The sequence below is a fragment of the Talaromyces amestolkiae genome (assembly GCF_001896365.1).
Source record: "Talaromyces amestolkiae strain CIB chromosome Unknown scaffold12.1, whole genome shotgun sequence".
In the NCBI taxonomy this organism is placed as follows: domain Eukaryota; kingdom Fungi; phylum Ascomycota; class Eurotiomycetes; order Eurotiales; family Trichocomaceae; genus Talaromyces; species Talaromyces amestolkiae.
In genome coordinates, this window is record NW_024468048.1 from 439385 (window position 1) to 465376 (window position 25992).

At 45.7% G+C, this 25992-nt stretch overlaps 9 protein-coding genes across 9 annotated transcripts; 5 read left to right on the forward strand and 4 right to left on the reverse strand.

Moving 5' to 3' along the window:
* Positions 1 to 1708: 1708 nt before the first annotated feature.
* BHQ10_006468 (uncharacterized protein) lies at positions 1709 to 2402 on the forward strand (the record flags this gene model as incomplete). The annotated part of the gene is made up of 2 exons (XM_040879057.1): positions 1709 to 1962; positions 2033 to 2402. 2 exons carry the CDS (start codon positions 1709 to 1711, stop codon positions 2400 to 2402), a joined length of 624 nt encoding a protein of 207 aa, XP_040734972.1.
* Positions 2403 to 2838: 436 nt separating this feature from the next.
* On the reverse strand, positions 2839 to 3708 carry BHQ10_006469 (uncharacterized protein; the record flags this gene model as incomplete). Its single annotated transcript, XM_040879058.1, has 1 exon — positions 2839 to 3708. The coding sequence occupies one exon, from the start codon at positions 3706 to 3708 to the stop codon at positions 2839 to 2841; it is 870 nt and encodes a 289-aa protein (XP_040734973.1).
* A 479-nt stretch (positions 3709 to 4187) lies between these two features.
* Positions 4188 to 4763, forward strand: BHQ10_006470 (uncharacterized protein; the record flags this gene model as incomplete). The annotated part of the gene is made up of 1 exon (XM_040879060.1): positions 4188 to 4763. One exon carries the CDS (start codon positions 4188 to 4190, stop codon positions 4761 to 4763), a length of 576 nt encoding a protein of 191 aa, XP_040734974.1.
* Positions 4764 to 6576: 1813 nt separating this feature from the next.
* Positions 6577 to 7849, reverse strand: BHQ10_006471 (uncharacterized protein; the record flags this gene model as incomplete). Its single annotated transcript, XM_040879061.1, has 5 exons — positions 6577 to 6584; positions 6649 to 6956; positions 7028 to 7281; positions 7347 to 7443; positions 7569 to 7849. 5 exons carry the CDS (start codon positions 7847 to 7849, stop codon positions 6577 to 6579), a joined length of 948 nt encoding a protein of 315 aa, XP_040734975.1.
* A 1943-nt stretch (positions 7850 to 9792) lies between these two features.
* On the reverse strand, positions 9793 to 11533 carry BHQ10_006472 (uncharacterized protein; the record flags this gene model as incomplete). Its single annotated transcript, XM_040879062.1, has 5 exons — positions 9793 to 9986; positions 10047 to 10173; positions 10222 to 10869; positions 10924 to 11031; positions 11153 to 11533. 5 exons carry the CDS (start codon positions 11531 to 11533, stop codon positions 9793 to 9795), a joined length of 1458 nt encoding a protein of 485 aa, XP_040734976.1.
* Positions 11534 to 12812: 1279 nt separating this feature from the next.
* BHQ10_006473 (uncharacterized protein) lies at positions 12813 to 13899 on the forward strand (the record flags this gene model as incomplete). The annotated part of the gene is made up of 3 exons (XM_040879063.1): positions 12813 to 12881; positions 12934 to 13059; positions 13108 to 13899. The coding sequence occupies 3 exons, from the start codon at positions 12813 to 12815 to the stop codon at positions 13897 to 13899; spliced, it is 987 nt and encodes a 328-aa protein (XP_040734977.1).
* Positions 13900 to 14388: 489 nt separating this feature from the next.
* BHQ10_006474 (uncharacterized protein) lies at positions 14389 to 15111 on the forward strand (the record flags this gene model as incomplete). Its single annotated transcript, XM_040879064.1, has 2 exons — positions 14389 to 14993; positions 15060 to 15111. The coding sequence occupies 2 exons, from the start codon at positions 14389 to 14391 to the stop codon at positions 15109 to 15111; spliced, it is 657 nt and encodes a 218-aa protein (XP_040734978.1).
* A 455-nt stretch (positions 15112 to 15566) lies between these two features.
* On the reverse strand, positions 15567 to 17527 carry BHQ10_006475 (uncharacterized protein; the record flags this gene model as incomplete). The annotated part of the gene is made up of 6 exons (XM_040879065.1): positions 15567 to 16128; positions 16198 to 16332; positions 16429 to 16533; positions 16607 to 16780; positions 16841 to 16992; positions 17060 to 17527. 6 exons carry the CDS (start codon positions 17525 to 17527, stop codon positions 15567 to 15569), a joined length of 1596 nt encoding a protein of 531 aa, XP_040734979.1.
* Positions 17528 to 23200: 5673 nt separating this feature from the next.
* BHQ10_006476 (uncharacterized protein) lies at positions 23201 to 24328 on the forward strand (the record flags this gene model as incomplete). Its single annotated transcript, XM_040879066.1, has 3 exons — positions 23201 to 23450; positions 23508 to 23531; positions 23934 to 24328. The coding sequence occupies 3 exons, from the start codon at positions 23201 to 23203 to the stop codon at positions 24326 to 24328; spliced, it is 669 nt and encodes a 222-aa protein (XP_040734980.1).
* Positions 24329 to 25992: the final 1664 nt, after the last annotated feature.

The window sequence follows — 25992 nt, forward strand, 5'->3', positions numbered from 1 at the left end:
CAGGATCCTGATCTTATCTCGCAACTTGCTAATATGTGCCCTTAGAAGATACGTACATATCTTCGAGCAGTCCCCCTTTCCAGTAGTACTTGTTCAATTTCTGTACTGGGGAATCTATAGACTAACCCATATCATACCTAAGTTGCACACTACACCGCACGTTAAACCGCACATTAAACTATACTGTAAGTCACATACTAAACTGTAATAAATTATATAATGAAATACTACGGAGTAGTAAGCTCTGTACTACTCTGTACACACACATTACTATTAGACCCACACTAAACCACACACTAAACGTCAAACTAAACCGCACACTAAACCGCAAACTAAATTGCACACTAAACCATGCTAGGCCTACTATCACATTGATTCCTTTAATATGTAGGATATAGTTGACAGCAGTACATTACTCTCCCTAAATCAGACCACCAGCATAAGGGCAATGTCTGGGAGTTGTCACTGCGTAATCATGATAACTGTCTATTTCCATGACCAATAACAATCTCCACGTGAATAAGGCAGTCAGTACTAGGATAGAAATAACATATACCTATGCCTTGGTATTGAGCGTACAAGAAGAGAATACATGTAAGACATATTTCCCACTGGAAAACTCAGTGTCTAATATCTTATGCTTATTTTGACAGCTCATTCAGTTGATTCCTGATGACTGCCTCGCAGCCCTAGGTACACGTGATCTTGTCTATTTATCAACACTTATAGGCCCGAGGTGAATTCACACCGTTATTAACTGATCTCCGGGATCTGTTTCGAGCTACTTTTAGCATTGAACATGGATGAGCACTCAAGTTTTTCCCTCCGCGAAAGAATGCTTCAAACGACACGGAAATTTCTCAATGCCTTCAACGAATTTACACCAGAGTCTATGGTCGCATATCGCAGTCCTACATGTCTCCACCGGCTTAGACCCGGATCACTGAATTATCCGGCTCTAACGAACGCCGAGTACTCGGCATGGGCAAGAAACTTGATGTCGGTCATGCGGGGGTTCGAACTCCATTTCAAACCAGACTATGAGCCTATCGTTGAAGAGATTTCTCGCAAGGTGGTCCTTTATCTCGAGTCGACGTGCGAGACGGATCTGGGAAGATATGAAAACGAGTATATTTGGATATTGAGGCTTGATAGAAATGGGACTTCTATTGATGAGATAATAGAATTTGCAGACAGTGCATATACGTTGGAATGGATTGAGAAGCTGCAGAAGGCTGCAAAACAGTAGGAAATATAGATCAAAGTTTGATAGGAGGGCGGATTGTAGTTCCACACGTATCAAGTCAGGTTCGGTGGGAAAAGAAACCTCGGGGATGAAATCATGAGAGCCGTCTGAGTAAGCGAAAATGTACGTAATTATATGCATCTCCAAAGGTCCTCAGACCATAACTGCGAAATGTGATTTGCATAATAATCCGACATCGGGCAGTGCAGCGAGTCAAGTACTTAAGCCCGTCGATCTGATTATGTCGTTCCCTGTTATAGTCCAAGAGACAGATCGTGAAGACTACTTCTTTTGGCCGTACATATCTCATTTTCCCATCTTCGACCATCGATTCCACTTCCTTCAATCTGCCTCCTCCATTCTCAGATCAATAATCTTTCGTCCTTAATATATCATAGCCTTCAAGGCGGACTCGCTTGCTATATCGGGTAACGAAGCACGCTCTCGACTGAGGAAAACACAATGGATACTGTGACTTTTCCTTTGCGTGAACTGCCACTGGAAATTCGAAGATTAATATATTACCATTACTTCTTCCGAGATGGGATCATGTGCCAAATAAGTAGCATCCCTCCGCCTTATATTAAGCCCCTGGGCGAGCAGCATGTTGGCGAGCAGCGCTTGCAAGCCACTGCTCCGTCGTCCTGCACGGGCTTTCAGGCGACTTTGAGATCTAATATTGACGCCATGTCTATTTTACTCGCTTGCCATCAAACGTAAGCCTGTCAATTTACAACACCCGCAGCTAATGGAAGAACGAAAACACTCACTGATTTTTCATGACAGGTATGACGAGTCTCTCGACGTTCTGTATTCAAACGCTGTGTTCCACATTGATGATTTGAAAGCTCTACGGCAATTTCTAGATTTGAGTCTTCGTTCGGGAACCGATATTTTCGTTCGCTCTATCTACTTTGACTGGGTCAGCTTTGTGTGGTTTGATTACGGCTCTCAGATCGCAGTGCAGGCATATGTCGATGAGTATTGGTATCCCGTGGCTCAAAGATTCAGTGAGATGCGAGGATTGCGGGACCTATGGGTTGCTATTCAACCTGGGAAGATGTATAAAACGGCCTATGACTTCGAAAATATAGATTACTTTCAGCCGCTCCGGAGAATTCCAACTCTACGCTTCGTCTTGGAGCGGCATGATTAGAAATGCCATTCAACCGGATGACCACGCCGTCAGCACATAGAATGATGTGGCATTATATGCGCGGTTCCAGTTACTCCGCTAGAGATTAATCCATTATCATGTACGTAAGCAATCCCAGCATGATCGCGCATTAGCATGCAGTTTAGCTTACAAGTGATTACTTGCTACCAGGTGTGGCGTAACTGAAGCGCATGGTTTAGGTACCTACGGGTTAGCATGCGGCTTAACGTTGAGAAACTCGGCCAGTGAACCCTGAAACCGAGGTCTTTACCAGCCAAAATACATAAAAAACAGGCTGCTATTTCTATTTTCCTGCGTGAATGTACACGTAACTATCATTTATTTGCGATATCAGGTATTGCAACTGGTACTTATGTTCAACGCTACCTCAATACAGACAGGATCAGTGGCGGCAGTCGCGACATTAACCATAGACCTAGCTCAAAAACTCCATCACTTCTTGAGAAATGGCTTCCGTATCGCTCTCAACAGCAAAATGGCCCGCATCAAGAAGTCTAACCGTTGCATCAGGCAAGTCCCTCCTGAATGCTTCGGCACCGGGGGGGATGAAGAAGACATCGTTCTTGCCCCAGATTGCCAGCAATGGAACTTGAGATGCCCGGAAGTATTCTTGAAACTTGTCGTATAGTGTTACATTATTCTTGTAGTCCATAAAGAGATCTAGCTGGATCTCCTTGTTGCCAGGCCGCTCAAGCAGTGCATAGTCTAGCGTATATGACTCGGGAGCAATAACCTTTGTCTTTGGGGTCCCATTCTCGTACTGAAACTTGGTGATCTCAAAGTTGAGCATTGCCGTTGCTACCTTGGATCGATCCTCGGCGTTGTTTTTGCTTGCCCAGAATTCCTGAATGGGACCCCAGACATCTCCGAAGCCTTCAATATAGGCATTTCCGTTCTGCGAAATAATCGCTTCAATGTCGTTCGGGCGTTCCAGTGCGAGACGGAGGCCCACTGGCGCGCCATAGTCAAATATGTAGATGGAGAATTTCGAAATAGAAAGCTCGTCCAAGAATTCCGCTATGGTATTGGCCAGTGTCTCAAACGTGTATTTGAAGCTTGAGGGGGCTTCAGTGAACCCGAAACCAGGCAAGTCAGGAGCAACAACACGGTATCTACTGGCGAGCAATGGAATCAGATTTCGGTACTGGTGAGATGAAGATGGGAAGCCATGGAGAAGGAGAATTATTTTCTCTGGGATCAGTGCATTTTCTGGGCTTTGTTCGCGATAGAAAATGCGTACTCCGCTCTTAGACAGAGAAATTGTCTTGATCTGAGTTGTGGGCATGTTTTCTGTGGGAAATAGTGCAGTAAAAATGTGAATAGAACAAGATACTTCAATTGGGAAAATCCGAACTTTTTACTTGGGAGAAGGGACCTTATTTATAGTCCGATGCTGGATCTGAAAATGATCTAAGTGGCGGAAAATATGATCATCATTCATGGGCCATGTGAGAAGTGAGTGTGCTGGGCACAGACCTGCTTTTGGCGTTTTTCGATGAAATATTCTTAGGATAATTTGTAATTTTGAACAATTATGATAGAGTGATTTGTAATATTCTGATCTTTAAAGGTCGTGCATTTGTTAACGTCAACTCCTTCCTACTTGGGAAGAAATACTAGCGCCTTACACCTGTGGAAAAGTATATAATCTGCATTGTCTTCCATCCATTCCTGTTTTCTGCTTGAAAGAATATATCCTTTCAAGCACCATAAGTAACTTTTCAGACAGCCATCCGTTATCTGACCCTTCCTCTATGATTCAAAATGTCGACTGCCTTGGAACAGCATATTCTCGAAGCCAACAGCAGATATGCCAATGCATACAACTCCGCTGGCCTTAATATTCAACCGGCAAATAAATTGGTGATCAGTAAGCTCCACATTCTGTTTGGACGTAAAGCTTCACCGCTGACAATATTCTTTACTACAGTTACATGTATGGACTGCCGCCTAGATCCCGCAGCTGCATACGGATTCAAGCTTGGTGACACGACTATTGTCCGTAACGCAGGTGCCTCTGCTCGTGACGGTGCCCGCTCTGCGCTTCTGACAACTCATGTTCTCGGCGCAGAAGATATTTACATTATTAAGCATACAAAGTGTGGCTTGTTGGGCGTCACAACTGAAATGGCTCATGGAATCATCAAGAAGAATTTGGGCCTCGCCAATTCGACTGAGGACCTGGATAATTTTGAGGTATTTCCTATTGCGGATCTAGAAGAATCCTTGAAAGAGGACGTGGCTTACTTGCGGCATCACCCACTGGCAATGAAAAAGGTTAGGGTGACTGGATGGATACATGACACGGATACGGGCGTGTTGAAGCAAGTTGTCCAATGATTAATTGCATGAGCATCCTTTGGTTACGCAGGATTAAAGACATGTACTGGTCGTTCATATCAATCACTCAATGAGAATTCGTCTCCTTTCCCTTGCTTCCTCCATCTTACATACAAGCACACCCATGATTACCTCCAAAACACAGAATCGACTCCTGGTGCCATAGTTCGCTGTGGTATATGTGTCAACGAATGATAGTATGGTACACAACATATATCTATATATATCTTCTGATAATTCATACCTCCAGTTGTACGCGTTTCAATCCCGTAATAATGGCTCTATATATCAGCCCACATCTAAACTGTACACTACACCGCACTCTAACCCGCACTATAACCGTACGCTAAATCCTGCGCTAGAGCGCACACTAAACCGCACGCTAAACCGCACCCACCTCCACCCCATTTCACTAGTATTAGTCAAATAAGTATTGTATGATTGACGTGTTCAATGAGCCTTTCCTTGTAAGATCATTTGTAACTTAGGATTTCATGTCAAGCAGATTGGACTTAAACCAGAGCCAATCCTCGGAGAATTTTCGGCGCAGATTATAGCCATTTCGAGCTCCGACACCAACTTTTGAAGCAGCAAATTTGAAGAATAACAACCACTCAGACGGCTACGGCACTCTTAGGGTTATGTTGCCAAAATTGTACGGTTCAACTTCGTACGAGGAATATGGATTTTCGAGGAGAATGCCGGCATGGGCTCACGATTAGTCAATACTTGAAGGGTCTTTTCATCTGGGCTTATGGATCCCTAACATATTCCTGTGTTGGGCCTAGTGCTCGATTGTAATGCTGTGGATGGCTTGGACGACTAGAGAATCTATATCATCATGGTCAGCTATCGTTGCGTCAGCTCTTCTCGGCTTTGAGGTGCTGTGCATTTTCATCAGCAGCTATCAATACATCATCCATACCTATAAACGATACGCTGCTGGTGGGCTAGTACTTATCACTTTAAACCGGTACCTCGCCGTTGGGGGCATGGTTATAGTCGGCATACCAATGTATAGGAAACTGGGTGTGAATTGGACCCTGAATCATTCTAGAATGCATCGGGGGGTCTTCTGGTGTTGATCCCGTATTGTCTGTATTGGTTGGGACCAGCTATTCGAAAATGGAGCAAACGTTCGCCATGATTGCTTTTGGGGAGGTCCGTGTGGGGAGAGGATAGCTTTGATAATCTGATTAATGGGCCGCAAAACAGGCAAATCGATCATGAATCTGTCAGCTGGTGGGATTCCCAAAACTGATGGACGTAAACGGTGTAAGCAATGTATTGAGGTCCTGTAGAGGGGGTCCGTCTAATAATATGGAGGAAAACTGAGAGGCCGTACTCAGCAGTCATCTTTATCCGAGAAGCAGGAGCGACGCCATATATTCGAAAGTAGTGTCTTCTCAAAACACATTGGGGGTCTTTTATGTACAGGACAAGCTGTGAAAAACAATGGTATCGAGTTTAACTATTAGCTCATCGAGCTATAGGGATCTCGGGGTGATTCCAGCGTGTGCCATGGTAGATGTGTTAGACTGCACTGTGCGGATATATGCCATTTGATCCTCCTCAGTGCGAGCTTACAGTACGCGACCATTTGTACAAAAACCCATGCTCTATATCCTTGTATCCACCATCACAAAGGTGACAGATTTAAAACCTCCAATAGTTTTCGAACCTCACGAATTTGACGCATTGCCTAGCATTCATATCGGATCAATTCCGCGCCAACCTTTGCCGGTGATATAGAAACCCTGAGGTGGAAGTGTTATGGAAGGCTTGCTAGAGGTTAGTGCGGCTAAATATCTTTCTAATTTCCTCCATTGGGAAGTCAGTTGGAAGTTGAATCGATTAATGATCATCCGGCAAGGATCACACTGACCTGTAACATGCCATCGCTTACTAAAGCATTTGAGAATCGTTGCTATCGTCTCTGCCCGTTGTTTATACGTAACGTCATTCTTCTGCTTCCACAGCCGGTTCTGCACTACCACCGTTTGGTACAAGACATAAGGAAGGTAGGGCGATAATGTCATTTTATTTGTCTCATCCTGAGCAATTGCGAGAAGGTGTTCCGAAAGCTCGGCTACCCTCGTAGATAGGGCGTCTATAGCGGGTAAGGTACGAGATTCGTCGAAGTCGCGGTTCTTCGAGCGGAGTATGGGAGACGTGTATAGTGTGAAAAGGGAACTTGAAGATGTTAGTAATGAGTCTGACTAGAACGCCTTGAAATTCGGTAGACATGGTGGATGAAGCAGCACCTTATGCACATTGCCAAGGCCCCGCAGTAGTTTCTGAACTTGAGTTCTTCCTCAGTCAGAAGAGGTACAAGCGACATCAACGTGCGCTCAAGTTGCGCGGCCTCATATTCATGAAAGTTGGCATCGGAGATAGGGTTAAAGACGTGTCGAACAACGCGCCCAACAAGATGTGAGACCTGGCATTCTCGTGCAAACTGGCCTACTTTGAAGGCGGCAGGAGTAGACAGATTTGCCCTGACGGTATCCGGCAAAGCCTACCTCAACATGATCAGTAAATTTGATCAGAATGGCTATGACATAATAGAGAAGCCGGACTCACATTTTGCGACCACGACCCATCTTCAGCTGGAAGGGGGTCTTCTATGTTCGCATCTTCGGTGGCGAAAACAGCGTCGCCGCCGTAGAGGTTGATGAATCTTCCATCAGATGTCAGGTGCAATACACTTCCAAAATTATATTATAGATGTGGGTGTAGAGGATGCTCAGGACTACAAGGAAGTCTTGCGGGCGCTGACGCATGAAACTGTGTTAAAACCCATACCTATCGAGATTATGCACCGCCCACCACGTCCTTCTTCTCTCTTCCTCGATGACCTCCATCGAGGTAGGCTCCGCCGCTTCCGAACTACCAGGGTGGAGACCCAAATTGCGAGCTGCTCTCGCACATGCTCCAATAGATATGGAAGCAGCGGGATAAATTCCATGCCCCATCTCATAGAGGACAAGGAGGAGCCGACATTGAATTGTATCCAGCGAATTGCAGCCAGTAGCTTCAAGCAGACTAATGCTGGTCTTGACAGTCGTATAGAGTGAGGACACCATAGTCTCTGTAGATAGTGAAGGGGTCTGCTGGACAAGGTGAATACACAAGCATAAAACAATGAAGTCTGCACTCCCCGAGACAAATAAACTGGGTAGGCGTTTGTAGAATCTTTCCTGTGATATTATAGGCAGTTTATAATGGGTTGAAGCAAAATATATACTGGACATTTCATGCACACGATCCGGTGACCCGAGAATCACAAGAGCCTCTGTTCGCATGTGAACATCAGCGCTTGATCGTTGAGGAATCTAAAGATGGAAATAGTCAATACTTGTTTCAATGTACAAAGCACAACTTGCCTGTACGAGACTCATTGAGAGGAGATACCGAGACATGTTGACTTGCCAGATCTACTGAAGAATCTCCGTCGTAGATGCAAAGACGACCAACCCTAGCGATGCAGCAAGAAATCCAAAATCAGCACGATAATGAAAAGACAAGGGTAAAAGGTGTGGTCGGGTTAAATTACCGGGAGCAGGTAGAGCAACTGGGTAAGGCCCGGTCACACCTTCTTTTGCCATGCTTGCACGCTATACACGAATTTGTGGGAGCTTGAAAGGAAATTGAAGCTTCTCGTTTTGATTCCATGCCTTTTGAATCTCATTGAGATTGTGACTGGTATAGCGAATTCTGTTCAGAGACCTGTATTAAATACCACACTCAAGTGTGAGAGGGGCCGTCCTCACATTCTGCCTATAGATACTCAACCAGTTTGGCCTGAGACTGTCTCTATTCGTACGAGTAGCGCGATAACTCTTTGAGGCAAGAGGACGTGAATCCCATTATCTCAACAAAGACGCTCCCTGCCCTACTCAGAAATGTGCCAGTTTTAGTCCTGGAACGGAAAATACGCTGGCTCCGAGCGGAGCAAGGAGCGTCTGAAATGGAATTTGTTACCTTCCCTCACCACCTGATGACTAACCCCACCTGGTATTTCTTCAAAACGCGAAAAAATGGCAAATAATTCAACCCATGATAAATCTACCAATATGGCTTCAATTGAGCTTACACTTGCAGCGTTCCGTTTCACGGATCCCGGATATCCACCTAATATTAGTTTGATTGGAAGAACATTCAGTGTTAACCATTCAACAGGCACTATAAAGGCGTACATTATGCTCAGTGAGCATATCAGTACATAGGTATATATCAACCAGATAGGCCCTCAAAGGCCCCAACAAGGTACCTAGGTAGGTAGTCTTAAAATCTATAGACATCATCAAACAGGTAAAAATACGGTTAAACACCATCAAGGAAATATGCCAACTTTTATAAATGGGGTATGTCGCTATGTTTCCCTTATGCTTGCTTGCTTGCAGAAATAAAAAGGTATAAATATAAGAGTCATGATAAAATATAAAAAACGAATGTACTCAATTCACCAAACGTGAAATCTGGAACAGGAGGAATTTGTATAACCAGATAAATAAAATTCAAAATATGACTCGAAATTTCAACCAGAGAAAGAAAGAAGTTTAAAAGTAAGAGGAAGGTGATATGGGAAATACACGACAGCCGAATGGACAAGCACAAACTTTTGTTTCCCTCAAATGAACACCACCGATTTCTTCCAAAGCCAACTTAAGCTCAAAAAGACAAACCAAGACATTTGCGCGTACGCTACAAGGACCAAGAAGGGAGTTGAGATTGATAACATTTCAAGATTCAGGATCAAGAAGGTTTGGGGTATTGTGTTGAATGAAAAGATGGCAAAAATCTTCACTTCAAATGTAAGAAATAAAAACGGCTTGCGGCATCACTTGCAAAAGAAATTCCGTGGACGAGATAAAGGCAAAGATAGGCAGACAATTTAGAAACCAGAGTCATCAATTTACCAAGAGAAACAAGAAGGGGTATTTGCCTTTCATTACAGCAAAAAAGACCGCGACATAAAACCCACCAAGCAAGGATCGATTGAGCCAAAGATTAGGGGACCAAAACATCAGGACTGGTAGCCACCCTGGTTGAAGTTGTTGTTCTGGTTGTTATTGCCAGGCTGCTGCCAGTTGTTACCGGCGTTGTTTTGTCCACGGCCGTAACCGCCCGCGTTGCTAGGACCTTGATAGCCCTGACCTGGAACAGCACCAGAAAAATTGTTACCCTGTTGATCCCAACCACGGCCAGCCGGAGCAGGACCTGAATTTTGTCAGAATACACGCGTGCTTTGGCCGTGGTGACTCTACTGAGCGGGCTCACCTTGAGGACTCATCGGACCTCCTGGCACTCCATACTGCGGGAAGTAAGGGGATGCGTTGAAGCCGGGGCCACCTTGCTGAGCTTGGTAGCCGTCAAACTGACCGGTAGGTGGACGATCCTTGCCCCACTATATTCCGTTAGCTTAAAATCCATTACATTGCACATTCCAACTTACGCTGCACTTGAGTGGACGACCATTGACCTGATATCCATTGAGCTGGCAGATGGCCATGGCTGCATTTTCATGAGTGTCCATCTTCAAGAAAGCGAATCCACGGTCTGCCTGCAAACGGGTTTCAACAACATAGCCAAAATTCTGGAACAATGGGACGAGGTCGGTCTGGGTTGTGTAAGGAGTAAGATTTCCAACATAGCAGGTGGTTTGCCACTGAGGGGTCTGACCGACGACCATGTCGTAGCTGTTGGCACCATGGGTCGGGAAGTGATGGTGGCCGAATGGTGCAGTTGGGGTCATACCCATCGCAGCCATAGCCTGCTGCTGCGAAATTGAAGGCTGTCCCTTTTGGTTGGCCCAGTTGCAGCGAATGGCTCGCGAGCCTAGCCATTCACGGTCCATCGACTTCAAAGCTTTCTCGGCGTCCTCGAATTCGCGGAATGCGACGAATCCATATCCTCGAGAGCGGCCAGTCTTCATATCCCACATGACACGAGCTTCCGAAACCGAACCAAAGGCGGAGAAAGCTTGTAGCAAAACTTCATCGTTAACTTCATTGCTCAAATCGCCGACGAAGATGTGGAAATGGTTCGATGTGTCCTCCTTGTGGGTGGTGTTGGACTGGTAGGCCCAGTTCACGCGGATTTCCTAACAAAATGAGTATTTACACTTTCATGATCGATATCTGAACTCGGTACTCACGGATTGGTGAATGCGACGGCCGTTGAGGGTCTGCATGGCTCTTTCAGCTGCGCCGGGGTCGTCGTACTCGACAAAGCCGTAGTTCATGCCTTTGCTCTGGAACTGTTGCTGAAGATGTTAGCCTAAGGATGAAATTTGGAGATTGAAGACGAGAGAACTGAGAGAAACGTTGACAGATGGAGTCGCGGAAACATAGCAGGAATGTGAAAGTGACAGCTTAAATACTCACATTCTTGTCTGGGATAATTTTGACACTCTGCACGTGGCCGGTGGTCTCAAAGATCTGCTTCAGAATGTCTTCGGTGACACGAGCATCCAAGCCGCCGATGTAAAGAGCTCTTTTGTTTGGCTCAGGCGCTGCCCGACGCACAAAGCCGCCTGTGCTGGTAGGCGACATCATCTGCCCGGACATGGGAGAAGTGATGGCTGTGGGAATCGGATTTGTTTTTTGTGGGATCACCACGGGCGGCAGCGAAGGAGGCATGTGAGCACCTGTCCCCTGACCGTTTCCTTGGGCGGAGTCGAATGGAGGCTGGCCTGGTGCTCCGGCGGAGGGTTGAGGGGGAGGGGGAAGAGTGGACGAGCTCGTAGGCGGCGCGTTTTCTGCCATGGCGAAAGGAGTGGTGGGCTGGAATGGAAGCGTTGATTGTCTGTATCAGGGTCTGGGTAAATCTTAGTACGGAGACAATAAGAAACAGTAAGTGAGTGGGTCTTCAGGCACAATCGTAGAGACCCGAACAAGAAACAAAAAGGACATATGATGTGACAAGAGCGAGTGAAAATTGTGGACAGGGGCGAATGAGAAGGCTCAGGCACAGAGTAACGAAGCGTGGCGGCTGGTTCGACAGATGTTCAACAGATGGGGTTCGGGGGGTACGTAATTACATACCTAAGGCACCGAGTAATTAGAACTAAATATCCAAGAGCTCTATAAGCCGTCCGCTAGCAATGTCAAGCGGTGCGAATTGATTCAGCGATCTGCTCGATGCGAGAGAGAATGCCAGAGACGAAACGATAGATTGGGAAGTGGTGCGCTTCGAGGTCGAACGGACGTAAGAGGAGAAACAACGACGACGCGGCCACAGCGAAAAGAAAATAGGGAAAATTAAGCACCCGCACTAGCAGAAAAAAGAAAAGAGGAAGAGCAAGTGCACAAGGCCGCAAGAAGCAACAAGCGAACACCGTCGAAAGAGTCGAACAAGTGAATCAATAAAGACTTTGCAGGTATGAGACGACGACAAGCAACAACAATGGGAATCAATAAACAAGCGACTTGACTGGAGGGAAGGAACGATCGAAGTTTGGACGGGCAAAGAGCCTCTTGCCGCTTGGGGGGAAGGAGGGGGGCCGCTAGCCAGAAGAGGCTTAGCGCGTGTGATCCCCTTTGTAAGTTAGCTACGGCTTCTGTCAAAGTTCCTCTCTCGGGATCCGGAGTAGAACTTCAACCTTGCACCACTGTCACACATTTGCTCTTCTCTTTGCTGGGACACACGGCTAGCTGCGCTGAGATAAGTCTGGGCGGTGCGACTGCTGAATTATTGCCTGTACAGAGATATATGCAGAGGGAAAACCGAATATCGTTCGACTCGGAAATTCTCAGGTCACGTCGAAGGTGCTCGGAATTCACGTGTTTTTGACAGTCAACGATTACGTGCCACCCATTCTTATCAGCTTCCAGACTGAGCAGAGAAGTCGGCTGTGCTACACAAGCTCTAGCATTCTTATCTCCGCCGCCCCATCGCTTACGGACTTACAACCAGTCGTTCAGCCAAGCCGCCTCCTTACATTATCTCTTCACAGCCGGTAAGGTTTTCCGGTGCAAGTATTTAGACCGCAGGAGCGACGGCAGTTGCGACTCGCTGTGACTGCGTCAACTATCAGCCGCCATAATGGCCACCCCACGGTCTGCAGCAACTGCAGAGTCTCTTGCAATCTTATCAGATGCAGTCAACCAAACAGTATGTCACTGCTTAGACGCATACGAACGCGCGGTGTGCTAACTAGGGATAGCTGATTGACACTGGACGCTTCTTCAAAAGCTCCGGGTCTTTGCAAAGCCGCGCACAGCTCAAGGCGTCCATTCCTGCCTCATATCAGAGGTTCCAGACGGCCTTGGACACACTGACTGAACAGATTGTAAGTCTCTTTTGCATGAAATCTGGGGTTGTACTTATGCTGGAACAGTTTATTGCAAAAGCATTCTTGGAAAAGGACTATGAAAATGTTACTGCGAGGAGGCTGGCGCCAAAGCCACAACCCGAGCCAGCACCTGCCACTGCTTCTGCACCTCCGCCAACCGAAGATATCGCCATGCCAGAAGCAGCCGCTCCGACTGTGGGCGAGCAGATTCAAGAGACTGTTGAGAAGACAGAGCCGATAGAAAACCCTATCAAAACAGAGCCTGCGGCAATACCGGACTCCGGTATTTTCAATGAACAAGCGATAGCCAGCACCGAACCCGTTACTGCAACCACCACAGCGGAACCTATTGCAGCTTTAAAAATGGATGAAGCGGCCGACAAAAACATTCAACAATTGCCAGTCAGCATGGGAGACGAGATGAATTTCGATCAAATGCTTGCAACAACAAGCCAAGCTCCGAATGATTTTGATTTAAGCTTCAACTTCACTAATGACGAGATTGGAGATCAGAATTTCCTTGCAGGGGCAGACTTTGGCAATGCGAATTCTGCATTGGGCGGAGATGCAAACAACGATAATGATGCCAATGCTATAAGCTCGCTACTTCCGGGTCTTGAGAGCTACGCTTCAAATAATGGCGGCGATAGCTTCAACTTTGATCTACCAAAATTAGGGGAACATGGAAATGGCGGTCACGATGACTTGATGGCGCCAGGTGAATCAAGCTTTGATGATCTATTTTTGGAGAAGAATGATCTGGAAGGTGACGATGCTTTGCTTGCAGGGGGAGAATTGATGGACTTGGGAGAGCTGGACGATTCTTGGCTTAACTAGCCCTCGAAATACAGAAATAGATGCCTAAGACCGCTTTAGAATGCGTTCTCTCATGGGCTGGCTCGATTAGTCGATTCTCAATTTTGTCGACGAGTATCGACGGAGTGTATTTAAACGACATGTCAATCGAACTTCCTTTAGTAGAGGAGACTCAATCTCTCCCTGGACGCAAGAAAATCGAATAATTATGTTTATCTGAAGTGGGATTCTTATTGAGCTATAGATTTAATCCAAGAGTTTTGAACTATGTAAGTAATCTGTGGACGTACATATACGGCACTCTTTGTTCCTGTATCAAGTAAGCTTTGAATTGGAGTATGAGCCTCCTGTTCGTTGAGGTTATCCATTTTGTGTCTAGGTAGTTATCAAACCCCACCTGCGCACATATTGTGAGACAAAATTCACTTCAATTTACTAGAAGAAACTCCCACTCCGGTCTCTCAACCATCACAGATCGGGCCATAATACTATCCAGATATACCAAGAAAAATGACTACATACATCATCCGCGACGCAACCCCATCCGACCTCGGCCAAATCCTTGCCATAAACACGCACTACATCCTCAACACCGTCCTCACATTCAGGCAAACCCCACCACCACCATCTACCCTTCTGAGCAAATTCAACGACATCAAAGCGCGACGCTTACCATACCTTGTCGCCATCGACTCAAGCCTCAAACAAAAGAACGAAGACGGGGATGAGTCCAACGACCTCGTGCTTGGATATGCATACCTTTCCCCTTATCGTGGCGAAATGCTCTCCTACGCACCAACAGTCGAACTAACTCTCTTCGTACATCCGTCTCATCAATCAAGGTCCGTAGGCTCAAGGCTTCTTGCCGCTATCCTCAAGGCTGCCGAGTCGGTGCTCCATCGCGGGTATGAGATTGGCGGAATCGTCGATGAGACTGCGACGAAAGCCGTTGCTGAGGAGAATGGGCTTGATATATCTGTAAGGAATGTATTGGCTGTTATGGCTGTTGATTCGGATGGACCGGACGAAGGGGATAAGTTGAGGAAGTGGTATGTTGAGCGCGGGTTCGTGGAGAGAGGGAGGTTGGAGAAGATTGGGTTCAAGAAGGGGCGATGGTGAGTTATCATGTTGCTACTTAGGACTTCTGGTGGGACGTTGTATTGACGATGATCGATATCTAGGGTTGATACGGTTTTTTTGCAGTATACTGTGGATACAAGAGAAGGGGTGTAAACTGAGTATATTTCTTGAGAATATTTAGATACATTCTTTTTACCAGGTGGACTGTTGCGAATCTCTTCGATCATAGGAAGGAGCAAATCTTTTGATGTTGATATCTCTAGATATCTAGATACCATTGTGTGTGAGAGTTCGGAAGAGTAGTACTTCAAGAGAACTCATGTAGTGCCCTTATGATAATATTATCTATAGAATCTTCGGTTAGTTGTCTCAGGGCTTTGTGGATGATTGTGGTCGATTTCACCTATATTCACTCATGTCTCAACTGCGAATCAGTAAACATCACTCAGTATCGAAGATTCACCCTCGCTTTGAGTTTCAATGTCATCGGCGACTTGAGCGAGAGCAAATTTTAAAATGGGCAATGCATTTCTTCTAGTACGAGCCCGCTGGGGATATCTGTTTGTTCTCTTTCTGCGATGTCCAATATAGTTCTTGGAATACTTTCACTATTTACCCCCATCAAGGGTTAAAGAATCCCACTTCTCCAAAAACTTATCCAACTCCATATCATCCGGTATGTAATCATCCTGCTGCCTGATGATAGCACCAAAATTAGGGTAGCGACTACTAAACTTTTGTACGTCTTCGGGTTTCCAGTATTTCGACTCGAAATCTTTGAAGAATCGCCGAATGTCTGAAGGTATTTCTTTGACTGTTCTCTGGGTGCTGAGTTGAACGAGTCGGAACATGCCTTTTTGAAGTGGCCACCTTTTGGCAAAGGATGTAGCCGCCTTGGCTAATATCAGAAAGTCGGATTGGCTACCTGGGTTCTCAAAGTCCTCCATCAGGATAAACATCGCAACGCAGACCCATTGTATAGTGTTGCCGGACATATCTTCAAAGCCCCAACGTGACTTTTGGATGCTAGCTAGTTCGGCAATTTTGTGAGAAGAGGAAAGGCAGATTTCTCTTGCTCGCTTCGATCTCTCCACGCTTGAACTCTGGGCGTCTCTTGGAGCTTCTTTGAGACGTGCCCATATCGTTACGATGACTGCATGATAGTACATACTAAATTAAAAAAAATTGTCAGGACGCGGTATGTGTATAGGGACGGATGGTGAAGTATATAGGACTCACTGAAGGGTCACCACACTAGGTAATGAAGTTTTCTCAACATTCATGCACTCAGGTAAACATTTTGCCCACTCGAGAAGTCGATCGTACCATCCAAGCACTGTCTCCTCAAGGTCAGCACGTGGAATTTTCTCATCACTACAGAAAAGAGTCACTGCTTCCCAAGCCACTTCGCTGATTTTTGCTTGTTGGTTTATATTGCATATTGTGTGGGCAGGCAGCGACTCTCCATACTTAGGGTAAGGTGACCATTGATCGTTTTTAGATTCATGTTCGGGTAGTCGAAGTCCCTTTGGCCGCAGAATTCCGTTTGACTTGTGTAGCGCTAGAGCTGAAGTACTAGATATTATTAGTGTTCCATATCTCTCCCGTAACACTTGGAAGGATTTCCAAAAAGCTAAATAAGATTTACCTCATGACTATAAAGGAACCCAGCTCTAGACGATCCATGGCTTTGGCAAAATCGCCAGCGGACAGGCTGGATTTTGAACTCAGGCATGTCTGGTTTGATCGTAATGTGTGAATCTGATCCGTTGCCTGCATTGCGTATCCCCATCCCAGTCTGTCCTTACCCATCGTGCAGGCGCTGTAGGGTAACTGGTTAAAATTGTATAATAAAGCCATATGATAGTGAGGGACTGCTCACCAAACAAACATCACAACAGTTCCCTGGGCGGTAGTGAAACTCACATGTCCCTCCTCAGCGTCCAGTATCCTCTTAGCCTCGTTCCAGAAGTGTTGACCCTTGATAGAGTCGCTGCCAACGACCGCGTAGGTTTCGGGGTAGTCGGAATAGAACTTGATTGCTCATATATCAGCAAGCCTTTCCCCCAATTGCTTGCGAACGACAGGTCTTATCACTTACACAAGCCTGCGCAAGAATAGCATTGACTAGAAATGGAGAACAAAACTCGGAATCAAGGTTACCGGATTCCATGTCCTTCAGAAAAAGGTCCGCATCAACGGGACTAGAAAACAGCCAGTCCCAAGTGAACCATAGTGAGATCAGATGTGACACGAAATTGTCATCATCAGTGACGGTGGTCCAGGGCTTCGCTGGAACAGAAAAAATCGGGATATCAGTGAGCCTTTTCACATCTAGAAGACTCTTGCGTTGCGACTCCTTTTCCAGTCTACGGACTTCGCCATAGACTTCTATCAACTCCGGTGTGCGCTCAAGCTGCGAACGTCGGATTTTATCGTCCAAATATTCCCGAACCTCTTCCAGCTCAGTGCCACCGCGAATGAGGTTCACCAGTTCCATCACATATTTGTTCTCATCTCGTCTTATTGCTTTTATTAGATCTAGAAGCAAAGCTTGGTCCGATTCCATATCCCCTATCTTTCATTTTCGGTTGCTCTTTCGTCTTTGGTCGGCTGACGGGTCGATTTGGCATTCTAAGTTTCTGACTTTGCACCTGTCACACGGTGCTGTCCCCGAACACTGCGGCACATCTTAGCATACAAGCGTGCTACAGTGGGCTTGAAAAAAGACGTGTTATGGCTTTTGTTTGACAACAAACCTTCCACTTATGTGTCTTGCACGACTTGCACGCGACAATCGATGGTTTTGCTGAGGCCCTGGCACGAGTCGGAGCAGCGCGAGCCGTCCTTTGTTGCTCTGCCATCTTCGAACTATCAGGAAAGGCCCGTGAGGGATGTCACAAGGATTTAGGTGGTCGATTGACCTTTTTTGGAGTCAACTAGATCTCACTATAATGACCTCTGCACACGTATTTTCCTTGATCTTGGCCGGGGAGGATGAAGTGCGGCCGCAACGTAGTCCAAGTGCCATAGAAACTACTAGAATGTAGAGTATACTTTTCGCGCTGAACTGTAGGTAACCCTGGCTTATCAAATAAATAACTTGGCCAGAATAGGGGGGGTGCGCGGTGGCTACTATGTAGTCTCAATGTAAATATCTTACTATGTATGTCGCGTGGTGCGTAGATGGGATATTATGTTTTGTACTAAAATACGGTAAATAGTACGTACTAGTAATCTCTTCATACAAGCCACGAACTCCACTTTGATAGCGCGTACTCTGGAAATATTTTCCAGGCCCTAACCCGGTCGACATGTTCCATTTCGGTCCTAGCCGCATCAGGATCGCCAAATAAGATCTGGAATTGAGTGACTATGCCTCCACCTCTCCAGGCATTTGGGCATATAGCTAGTGGATATATCAGGGTCAGCCTAAGCCCGCACCTATCCTATGGATCAGAGTCGAATTCGACAGATGATATCTCCAATTTGCAAAGAGGAGTATGCCTTTCATTGGTCGGGTGGAATATCCCATGCACATGCGTACAGAGCACAACCAGTGTGGTGAAATTTTGATCGTATCGTTGGATCGTTCCATCACCCACCAAGAAAAAGTGGGACGGAGACGCACTTCCGCCAATCATGCATTCTCTACAGCAAAGCCATGGCGTTTTCCATTTTGAAATGAGATGTACTGCATGAGGCAGCTTTAGGGATTTCTTTTTTCTTCCCAATTAGCGTGCCCTGCAACGTCATGGAAATCACTCCTAACTTCCAGGGATCTCTTGGATTTCCTTGAATCTCTGCGTCTCCGGATAATGCCAATAGCTCGAAAATAAATTTGGTCACTAGCCATTTCTCATGTAAAAGACTTGTACACGAAAAGATGTTTATCCTGAAGGGTATTTGCCACGTTGATGCGCTAGTGTGTTCCCAGAAGCATCTGCGTCCGACCGCACATATATTGACCTGAATGAATCAAGAAGGGATCAACAACCTGCTGGGTGTCATTAGGATCAAATCTTTCACCTCCCATCTCGCACATCACGAAGAGTATTCCGCGTACACACAATGGCTAATGCCGAAGTCTCGACGAGCTCAAACAACCCTTTGGCTGGTGGGCTGGTAGTCAAGGTACGTCGCTGAACTTGCTACGATCGAAGTTGAAAAGACGTATATCAACCAACTGGGTTGTTTCTTTAAAACAGTCAAACGAACGCCGCAATTCGAGCGGATGTGATTCGAAAGGCATGCCCATTCGCGGAGACAACAATAATAACGATAATAATGAGCCAAAATCGGATGAAAAGGCTACTTGCATCGACGCTGAACTTCAACGAATCCATTCCCGGGTCGAACTTTTGCTGGAGGGCCTACGTGTGGATGGTTATTGCAAAAATAGGAGATCGAAGGTTGTTGATGCGATTCGTAGCGGGCAGAATCTTGAAGCAGTACTCGCCATAGCTACACAGCTGATCAAACAAGTCGAGGAGGAGCATCCGAAGTTGTAGCTTGAGTGCGCACAATATACGGAACAATGTCTGCTCACTCCCCGAGGAACAACATAGGCCGTCTGGTCTATGACCAGTTTTTTTTTTGCCAGGAGAGGGCTAGCTATGAGGTGGATCACTCGACAGATAATTTGACGAGTTTAGTATACCGTCCTTCTCCGTGCAGGCTATACTCACTTGACGCACACTTTTTGGTTATTTATTTATCCTATAAACTATTTTGAAGATTTATGCCATCATAAAATAATAAATTGAATCGGATTCTCCGGTATTGAGTAAACAAACTATAGAGAAAATAAGCTTAATTTCATTTTGCGAAAGCGCCTAGGGAGCCTTATCGGCTGACTCGACCGTTCGTGACCAATAGGCTCATCAAGCTACACGGTATCGAATATACCTCTAGTTGGCTTCAGTTTCTTTGATTTTGGGGGGTTTTTTAATTTGTATGAGGCTTAGGTGTAGCAACTAATAGATGTGACAACAGCCAAGACCTTGCATTGGAAAACAACTAAGTGTGCTCATCTACAGGAACATCAAGCATGAGCAGGAAGTAAGGGAGAAAAGGAATTAATCTCGCTACACCTAGCTCTTTATACAAAGTCCTTTGTGTGAATAGAGCTTCCTAATATGGCCCTGCTCAGGTTCGAAGGCTACATCACAAAGGAAAGCCTCAAGGGTAGGAAAATTCTAGGCGCAGTGGCAGAACGAGAGACAAAAGAAACAAAAGGCACTTGAATTTACACGCGCAAAACAGGGGAGACAAATAAAGTCATAGAACTCGAGAAGGGAACGAGAAAACTGTGGTGCTGAGCATGAGGACATCCTTACATTGATAGAATGCATGTACCATGTACCAGGCCGATATTCTGAGTCCACGAGAGGTGTATCATGGCTTCGAACCAATCCAGTCAGAATACTGTTATTCTGCTTTGCTTTGCGCACCTGACATTAGAGAATTTTTAATCGATGGCGCTATTGGTCCCCAACATCCGAATCACCTTGACTTTCCTGGTCTGACCCTATCGTATACAGCGGGCATAAGCCTGAAGCTCCACATTGGGATTCCACCACACTTCTGTCTTATTAACGATAGAAGCGCTTTGTGGGTTGAGGCCTATTCTACTCGCGCCGCTAGTGATCAAAAGAATTTGAGGACTTGTTGCTTCGGAATTGCCTGCTGTACCGCCTCTTTTCGCTCGGTGCTGAGAGTGCTATCGTATCGCAGACAGTCAGTTTGAAACTCGTTCTTGATGACTAGATGGACGATGTCAAGAAATCTTAGGAAATAACTGAATACTATGATTTTCTCGTTGGGATGAGCTTCTCCTGCGTGACGGATTATGTCGATCAAAGCTTTCACCGGGAGACTTGAGTCTGTTATTCTCGGTTGTTTTAAGCTCACCAAGCCACTCTCTATGAGATTGACTGGAATCGACTTCATGCATTGCCACAAGGCAAACCACAGAATCCTCCAGACCCTCACCAATCTCTGAATAACATACCCACTTTGGCTAAGATTAGTTCATCTTCTCAATCTTAATCCTTTCGCCTATCCCATTCTTAAGATAAAAACTTGCGCACAGCCGTCTTTGGTATCTCTTCTTTTAATTAGTCTAATTTCAAACACCTTTGGATATATTCGCTGCAAAAGTGGGCATAGGTGTATTCTAGTCCAAAGTTTTGTGTTGTTGAGCATGAAAAGTTTTGATGGGACTGCGTACGTGTTGAACAGCCAGTTCCCAAAAATCGTGTCGCGAATCTTCTCCCATGTGTCATTGGTCGTCGTCCTTTGGAAGGTGTGAGAGATCACTCAAATCGTGCAAGAGGTCTTGGAGGATTCCGAATACATCACAATATGCTCTGGGGTACTCATGGGACCAGTAAGATATTGCTTGTACATGTAGAGCTCGGTGGACATTCAGATCCACGCTGTGTGGGATCTGTCTGAAAAAAGCATCAGGAGGCAAGACGTTCGCCCCATGTCGGGCGCACGCACAACGTCTCCATGGTAGCCTTGACCCTGTCCATGTGGACCTCAACCTGATTCATTAACGATTTGACATAGTCAGCGATTTTGCTGATTGTTGAGGGTGACAATTTGAGTTTCACTCGAATATCAGTTCCCAGAATGTATTTGACGTTTTTTCTTGTCTTTTGCAGGTCGACCCTATCTTCTCCGACCTCAGCAATGTTAGGGTATGCAAGTGCAAGAAACAAGTAGGCATGGCGTAAGCCAATCTTGAGTTTGGTACTTTTGAGACTGTTGTGTAGGAATTTGAGCTTGTCGGGGGAAACATGCTTGACTGCAGGCCATTGTTGTTGGATGTTTCTGTTGAGTCTCTCGGCGTCGGTTTCATCGAGCGTGTCGTCATCTATGGCGAGGAACTTTGATGATAGGAGTAGGGTATTTCTCCAAGCTCAAAATGGCGTTGACGTGTTTCGAGGGTGTAACATTAGCGGTAACCAGCGGGGAAGGGTCGGTCTTTGAACTCAGTTTCCAGCTCATACGCATTTCCATCTATGGTGAATGCATGATCGCTATTTTGTACCGCTGAAGCCATTCTTCCAGTGGACTAATCCAAGAATCACTAAAAAATGTTAGTTTAGATCAAGGACAGAACTAACAGAACGCAAGAGAAGAGATCAAGAAATAACGGGGGTACAAGAAAACATGCCTGTAAATGACCTCGGATTCACGTTCTGAAACGCTTTCGGCGGTGGAGAGCCATAGATTGGGAATAATCGTCAAAAGAGACCTCGAGAAAAAGTTCTGTGGTTTGCAAGAATAGGGACTGGAAGCGAAAGATTGAAAGAAGGTGAACTGAAGGTGAAGGATTTCATGAAGGAAAAATATTTGCAAGACAAAGAGGACAATCAGGGGAGGGGCTATTTATCTAGGCAACAAAGACAAACGCTAGGCAGTGGCCGGGCAACTTCTCCTCTTATGTTGGTTATATCATCTTGCCATTATCGGCTTGCTGTCATTCTTGATTATGAATAGTTACAAGAGGTGCTCCAGGAGACATTCAGTCACTTTGATGGAGGAAGTTTCAGTTAATATTAGGGAGGAAGGACTCAGGAGGTTCAAGTACGAATGCTCATATCTTCTACACCAAAGTGGAGAGTACAGTTATTTGCAGTATTGTACAGTATGAGATATAGGTCAAATGTTGAGTTGATATGTGCATTATCAGTGATAGAATATAACCTTTCATTAATAAATAGTCATGATTACCCGCAAGCCATGTAAGGATATAGTCCACGGAGCAAGTGTACCCTCAGCTCGAGACAGAAAAAAGCGATTACTCCTTGATACTTAGGTGTAGGCTATACCCCATCTGAAGCAGCTCCTGAGCTGCGACTCCAGTTCCAACTCCAGCATCAGCATCAACAAAATAAAAGCCATCACATGACCATCCTGATCATAGATAGCATACCAACAGCTTCCCGCAATTAGAAATTTGTCACTATCTTGCCCATAACATATCCAAAGCTGCTCTACACACACGTGTTCCGTTGCGTCGGATGGAGTGACGCGTCTCATCTTCGCCCCGAGGTATTGTGCGTTGATTACTCTACTGAAGCTATCTTCCATCACAAGTATATCATATAGCTTTAGCTCGAAGAGATCTCTGATTCCCTTATTTCATACTTTGGGATTAAGCTGACAGTCTCTTCCTTCTCTTGGGGTGATTGCTCGTCTGCCATACGCGCCAGAGATGGCATCCATCATGCCAGCCTCTGACATGAGCAACGAGGATTACAATGAGCGTTCAGCTCTTCGGACAGAGACTCTACGTCGCTTAAAGTCTCAGTTAGAAGAAAATCTTCCCGACGAACAAGTCACGTCGTCATTTTGGGCATTCTGCCAGGTGGCTGATATCACTAAACTGGACAACTTGGCGACTAGCCTAAGCAACCCTGGGATGCAGGGGGCAGCAGGATTTATCATAAATGGTTGCCAGGACGCTATTGCAAGATGTTAGTTCTCTTTCCCTTCACTCACTCAGCAAGACTTGAGACTAACTTCTTCATTAGGGCTCCTAAGCTTGAGTATCCGAGGTAGCTCACAATCTGCTTCCAGTAGAAAGACATATCGCTCAACCCCAGCAGTTAGAGAAGTACATGATCTTACGAATCCAAATTTGAGTTTTGCTAGTTTCGAATAGTGCAAGAGACGAGACCAAGGCCAATGCATTTTGACAAAACAAGAAGAACCGCAGGCTGCCCGTATCTACCCTCATTGCCTGATCGCAGCTTCGAAGAGAGGGCGTTCAGGATCCCACTCATTCTGGAGAGTCTTGACGTATTTTTGGACGCCGGATCGTATTCAGAGATAGCAAAATGCGGTCTTTCGTGACCCGAGACATAAGAAGGACCCCCGTGAAACGTGCGAAAACATGGTGTGTCTCAAAGCCAAAGTACATGATTTATGGAAAAACGGACGGTTTGCGTTACGTCCAGTGGACAAACCCGACGAAAAGACTCTAGTACTTGAATTCCATTGGCAAAGGGAGATGGAATGGGAGGGAAATGTGGATCTAATGAACGAGCCCAAATCTAGTCGGGGCCTCGATTCATATAAAAACGGAGGACCTTTACTTAGGATTCCATCGGGGGTCAAGGGACAATCCAAGATAATCAGATCTGGTGATTCTATCACTATGACCACCCCTGACCCAGAAAAACTCCCATTGCCGACTTGGGATTTGCTGGAAATGCAGTGGTATCTTCAAAGGGTTGCGGCAATGAGTGGAGTTGCTGGAGATGATGAGGGTTTCTACCACGACGAGGACAACGTTGAGATCTGGTTACGCGATGTCCCTGATGGAAGTGCCGTGGATGATCTCAAACTGTGATACTGGCGCTTTATGGGAGCTCTATCGATGAGAAACTACCGATAGAGAAACGGAATCAAACGGTGGGCTTTGTGCGGGAGCCAGCCACAGCTTTAATAGCCGTGTAGGGCGTCGTTACCTAATTAAGAAATAATGATAAGAAGGGAGGAAAATACACTAGAAAACACGTAATGCAGATATATGGGTATTTTGAGGCACAGAAAAGCTAGCCTAGGATTTTACATATAGCAAAATGAGTAGTGAGAGGGTTATATCCCTATGCGTCTGGATGGGTAGATGAGAGACGAAGCCACCTCGCTGAGCGATGCGAAACAGGCAAACATGAAGTACATAAAAATATGCGACCAGGTTAGACGGAGCGTCAAGTCGACGGCCTATGAACTTATGACCATCCAGCACGCAGACCTCCATGTCCACGTCCTCTTCGATTGTTGAGATATCATCTCATCTATTTGGCGCATACCCAAGACTTTCCTAACGGCCAAAACTCGTCTTGAACTCTGGTAGTTCCCGAACCTGGGTGGTTCCCTGCAAATCGCTAGCCATATACACAAGGAATTTGTCCAGGTAAGCATCCTGCTTGGCGCAGATATCATAGAAATTGCTTGATCGAATAACGAGAGAGTCGCCTTCCATATGCGCCCGCAGGAGTCGGCCATGTCTGTCAACGGTGAAGGAGAATACCATCCAGCATTGATATTGTGGTTGGCGAGGTCATGATCCAAGAGTTGAGCAAACATTAGCGAGAGAGTGATTTGGATTTCACTGATGAACAGACAGGCATTGTCGTGTGGGTATCTATGACTGATGGTAAGCATAATATGTGGATGTTCCTTTGCATGCCAGATAGTTTGAGGTTTCGAAAGTCGTGATCAAACCCAGAAGTCGGATTTAGTCCAAGGTCCATGATCAAATGCTCTCGTGTAATCAGTAGACACAAATTTGTTAGTATTTCTCTTCGATAGAATAGTTTGCAAGCCTAATAGAGTTCTTGATACGTACACAACTCGCCAGGCTTTGATCTCTTGAAAGGCTCGAGAGCCGTTTTCTCCTGCTTTCCTCTATCGCAGGCGACCAAAGGCTACTTCAAGTGTATCGTAGCAGCTAATCGGTATTGTTTCTATTGGCGGCTTGGTCGGCATCAGAAACGAGCCAGTGTTTAGGCGGCCAGTCGCCGAAATAAGTTTGCAGAAGATCGGCTTCCTGCAATTGGAAATTTTCACTATCTTGTCTATACCATGTCTAAAGTTACTCTACTCGTCCGTGTTCCGTGGCGTCGGATGGAGTAACACGTCTCATCTTCGCCCCGAGGTATTGTGCGTCGATTACTCCAGCGAAGCTATTTTCCATCAAGAGTATATCATATAGGTTTAGCTCGAAGGGATCTCTGATTTCCTTCAGCAACACTCCATCGGGCTCGTCAACAGTCTGAAATGTATGGTTTTCGAATTTGATATCATCGCGAAGGTTCACAAGAGCTATATCGGTATCTGCGAGACGACGAACGACATGCCCGATAATCACTAAATCACTTCCTAATTAAAGCTTTCTCCGATTACAGATTTTAAGAACGAAAGTTATCTATTCTTCGGATTAAACCTCTGCAAGTCCCATGGGACTGAAAAAACTTTAGTCCCAGTGCCATGGAAATTAAGAAAAAAATC